General features: G+C 50.7%; 1 protein-coding gene across 1 annotated transcript; it reads left to right on the top strand.

Moving 5' to 3' along the window:
* The first annotated feature begins 1,082 nt into the window (after positions 1-1,082).
* Positions 1,083-3,589, top strand: LOC4349055 (probable ascorbate-specific transmembrane electron transporter 1). The gene is made up of 4 exons (XM_015757732.3): positions 1,083-1,296; positions 1,946-1,994; positions 2,122-2,321; positions 3,048-3,589. Exons 1-4 carry the CDS (start codon positions 1,162-1,164, stop codon positions 3,354-3,356), a joined length of 693 nt encoding a protein of 230 aa, XP_015613218.1. The 5' UTR covers positions 1,083-1,161; the 3' UTR covers positions 3,357-3,589.
* The last annotated feature ends 932 nt before the right edge of the window (positions 3,590-4,521 follow it).

Below are 4,521 nucleotides of genomic sequence, written 5' to 3'. Positions count from 1 at the left end.
ATGCACCCTAGTCGCTCACGCTCCTCCTGTGCCGCGGCAGCGGCAGTGGTATATGGGTGAGTAGACATATATATTAGCCAAGCATGTGTATATGGGTGAGCACACTCACATGTATATATGCCATTACGTGCAGCGGAGGAGCGCGGATGCGGGGGGTGCAGCGGAAGGCGAGCGCGGCGGAGAAGCGGCAGCGGGCGAGCGCAGCGGTGGGCAAAGCAGCGGAGGGCGAGCTAGGCGAAGCGGAAGACAGTTGATGGGACGAGGAGCTCCCCCGTGCTCGGCCGCCACCACCGTCGTGCCCCCGTGGGTGGCCGGCGATGCTAGAAGAGGCACCACCGGCGGGAGAAGGGGAAGAGGCAGAGGAAGCGATTGTTTCTTGGTCGCCGGCCACCTCCCCCTCCCTCCCAAACTCGTTGGCCGCCGCGCTCGCTTGCCGCTGCTCCGTCGCCGCGCTCGCTTGCCGCTGCTCCGTCGCCACGCTCGCGCTCCTCTACTCTGTCCGCGGCTTGCTCGCGCTCCACTGCTCGGCCCGCCGCCGCGCTCGCGCCTTCCGCTGCTCCGTTGCCGCGCTCGCCCTCCGCTGCGCCGCCCGCATCCGTGCTCGCCGCTCCGCTCGCTGCCTTCGCTCCGCCGCCGGACGGCCGCGCCGCGTAGCCTCGCCCACGGCGATGACGACGGCGGCGGCCACGGCGCGCGGCTGCTTCGCCATCAGCCTGAAGGAGAAGAGAAGAGAGAGAAAAGAAAAGAGGAGAAAAAAGATGTGAAGCTGACATGTGTTCCCCATGTGTTTTTTTAATTTTTTTTTACTGATTAGGATGCCACGTCAGTAAAACCGGACAAAAAATACTGCCGAGGGACCTCTGGTGAACGGTTTGAGTGAGTTTAGGGGTACACATTTCTGGTTTTGTGGTTAAGGGACCTCCAAAAATCTCGCTGTTAAGTTGAGGGACCTCTGGTGAACTTATTCCTTTTTTTTAGGATGGGCCCGTTCGGCCTAACTTGAGGAATTGGGTTGGTGAGGCCCAATTCGGCTGGCCCACCAATCCCTCGTCTTCTTCTCCACGCGACGCCGGTCAAAGTTTGACGCTGCGACGAACCGGAGAAGGATTTTCTTCCGATCTCGCTTCCACCTCGCCGCCTCGCCGGGGAGGAGGAGGGTCGATGGCCGTGGCGGCGCCGGCGAAGGCGGCGCACGCGCTGGCGGCCGCCGCGGCGGGGATGGTGCTCCTGTGGTGCGTGCACTTTCGCGGCGGCCTCGCGCTCAGCTCCCCCACCAACAAGGGCCTCATCTTCAACGTAAGAATCGCTCGCCCCCCACCTTTTCAGCTGATGGGTCGTGGATGTTGCCATTGTTGTTGGGGAGATTCTCCTGTCCTTAGCTGTGCTGGATCTTTAACTCAACTGCCGTGAACGATTGCAACATTGTGGTTAGTACTGTTTTACTCTAAACTGCAGGCTAGTTGACCATTCTGGTTAATGGCGGCGTCATTTGATTTGGTTGCAAGCCTATAGCACTGTACTGTGCTAGTTCTTGTGTTATTTGTCTCCAAGAATGAACTTGATAATGCTATGTGTACAAGAGAGTAGAGACCTGTATTGTTTGGTGTTTGCGCTGGTATTTCTACTTTGCTGTGTATATTGTGTAGTCCATGAAGAAATGTAAATCTCCATTTGACCACTTGGGCCTGTTCTGAAGATGGATTGCTGGGTTACCGAAGGTTTAGTTTTGTGTAAGGATTTGTGCTGAAGGTCATTTTTGGAGGTTAAATCCTTATTAGAAATTTTAGGATAATGACTGAGTGACTGACAAGGCTTATATTTCGGAGGGGATAATATTTGAAGATTGATTGTAAAATGGTCTGGTTTACTTTTTTAATTGCGCTCTCAGAGTATTACATATGGCCCATTTGCTAAAAAAATTGGTTTTCTGATCCCTGTTATGCAGGTTCATCCTGTGCTTATGCTGATCGGGTTCATCATTCTAGGAAGTGAAGGTCAGGACAAAAAAAAACTCATTCTTTTTTCTCCTTTGATGGTTTTGCCATGATGAGTATTAAAACAATACTCACTATGCTATTATTTTTGCAAAGTTCTCACCGATCTATTGCGATTTGTTTGCAGCCATAATGGGCTACAAAATATGGCCATGGGGCCATGACACAAATAAGATGGTCCATTTGCTTCTTCATGCTATTGCACTTTTGCTGGGTTCAGTTGGAATATATGCTGCCTTCAAGTTTCACAATGAAAGTGGAATTGCTAACCTCTACAGCCTGCACTCCTGGGTTGGACTTGGAACTATCTGTTTATATGGTGTACAGGTAATTTGAGCAAAGCATTTATCATTCTAATGTTGTCTGAATTGAGATTTAAGGTTTGGAACTATGTTAGAGCTTTTTAAATTTATTTATTGCATCGGTAGCCATGCAAGCATGATTGCCATAGCTATACTACTGAATGCCTCAAAAGAGCTTCCACTAGATTATAATAGCTTGGACAAGTTAACTATCTGAACCCAGATTAGCTATTTGCAACATTCCAAATGCCACTTTAAGTAGTGGTTTTGCCTTTGTGAAGAAAAGTGTAAAGGAAAAGTCATGTAATTTGCTATGTTACATCTGTCTGTAAAGGAAAAGTGTCTGTAGGATATTGTTGAAGCATCAAAGCAGAGAGAATCATGCTTCATTCGACATGATTTAGGCCACAAACCAATAGAGGAATTTAAGAATATGTAGCATAAACCTACTATGATAACTCAAGAAAATAGATGCCGATATTCCTGAATTAATCTTTTCCCTCCCTTGGCATTACCGAGTGACATCAAGGTATCAGCTCCTTGTTATTAAATATTGTGTTAGGTCTCCTGATTGTTGAGAACTTTACAAGATGATATCAACTAATGAAACATATGTCAATAATATTTTCTTTGAATTCATTGTTCTGAAACTTGCTCATAGTCCGTTTGCTATTACTCTTTTGTGTGACCCTTTCCCTATATTCAGAATTACCTGAAACCTGATTGTCCTAACCCCATGTTGATATTGCAGTGGATATTTGGCTTCGTCACCTTCTTCTTCCCCGGCGCTTCGCCGTCGCTCCGACGCGCCGCGCTCCCATGGCACGTCCGCTCGGGCCTTCTCGTCTACATATTAGCGTTGCTCGCGGCGGAGCTGGGGTTCCTGGAGAAGCTCACCTTCCTTGAGGCCGGAGGGCTCGGCAGGTACAGCTCGGAGGCCCTGCTTGTGAACTTCACCGCCGTGCTCGTCATACTGCTGGGCTCAGCCGTCGTGATGTATGTTACTGCTCCGATGCACAATGAACATTCTCATGGGTATTCAGCAGTGCGCAAGCCATGAGCCAGATGAGCCATTGATCGATCCAGCTTCTTCATCGGCTGTGTCTGTTGTATAATTGTTTTGCTGAATTATTCCCATAGCTGCTGCCTGCTGCAAATGTGGTTCAGATCTATGGGCATGTGATGTAACTTTGTAAGTAACTGACGATATTAATTACGAGATGCGAAAATTTTGAACTGTTTGTTTACTGATGATATAGGAGAGGATGATAATAAAGATGAGATTGAGACAAAGAGATGAAGCAAACAGTTCTGTCATTTTCTTTTGTGTGTCGAGTTGGTACTGGGGAAGCACAAGAAACAAAAACTAAAACCTGAAGCTGTAATCTTTTCCCCAGCCAAGGCACCCTAATAATGGCTTACTACTACCTAATTACAAGCAAAAATCTGCTGCCAATAAAATCCAATGCAGTATGCACGGACCATTGCCAATGTTAATTCTTTTAATCTAGACGCATTTTACTGCGAGGGAGGGAGGGAGAAGAAAAATCTCTACGCGGAGAAGTAGCTGAGGATGACGTCATCCTCCCTCCCCGACGCCACGGCGCCGACGACATGGCCGGGGCTCCCCTTCCCCTTCTCCGACCCGTCCGCCCACGCCGCCGTCCACCGCGTCCGCCGGCTATCCCCACCACCACCTCCCCCACGCGCCTTGCCGTCCTCCCCGTCGCCGCCGGCCATCCGCGCCGCCGCCGCCGCAGCCGCCGCCCGCTTCTCTGCCCGCCGCTTCGCCACGTACTCCTCCGAGATGTACACGTCCATCGACAAAGCAAAATGCCAGGCTAAGCAAGCAAGCTGTGAAGCCGTGTGCTCCCTCCAAGAGAGCAGGCAAAGGTTGTACACTTGTACGGCCCGGTGACGCGTGTTGAGCGTTTGCAAGGTTGGAGGGGAGAGCGAAGCATGTGGGGGGAGGAGTGGGGTGCGGTGCGGGTCGCCGGCGGCATTTATGGGGGAAGGTGAGGGCGGAGGCGGCGAAGCGGTGGGCACCGGCCACAGTTTCGGGGGCTGGCGCCCGCGAAACCACGTACGAGCCCGGGCCTTTGTCTCGGATTCTGCGAGCCATTCGCTGCCAGTTTCTATTGCCGGGATCCTCCTGAGCTTTAAAGCTAGAAAGTGCCATTTCCAGTTTATTTTTTTAAAAAAAATTATACGACCTTCGTTCCATT

This window comes from Oryza sativa, chromosome 10 (genome assembly GCF_034140825.1).
Source record: "Oryza sativa Japonica Group chromosome 10, ASM3414082v1".
NCBI classification, from domain to species: Eukaryota; Viridiplantae; Streptophyta; class Magnoliopsida; order Poales; family Poaceae; genus Oryza; species Oryza sativa.
Note: the sequence above shows the minus strand (reverse complement) of the source record. Positions and strands in the feature narration are given on the sequence as shown.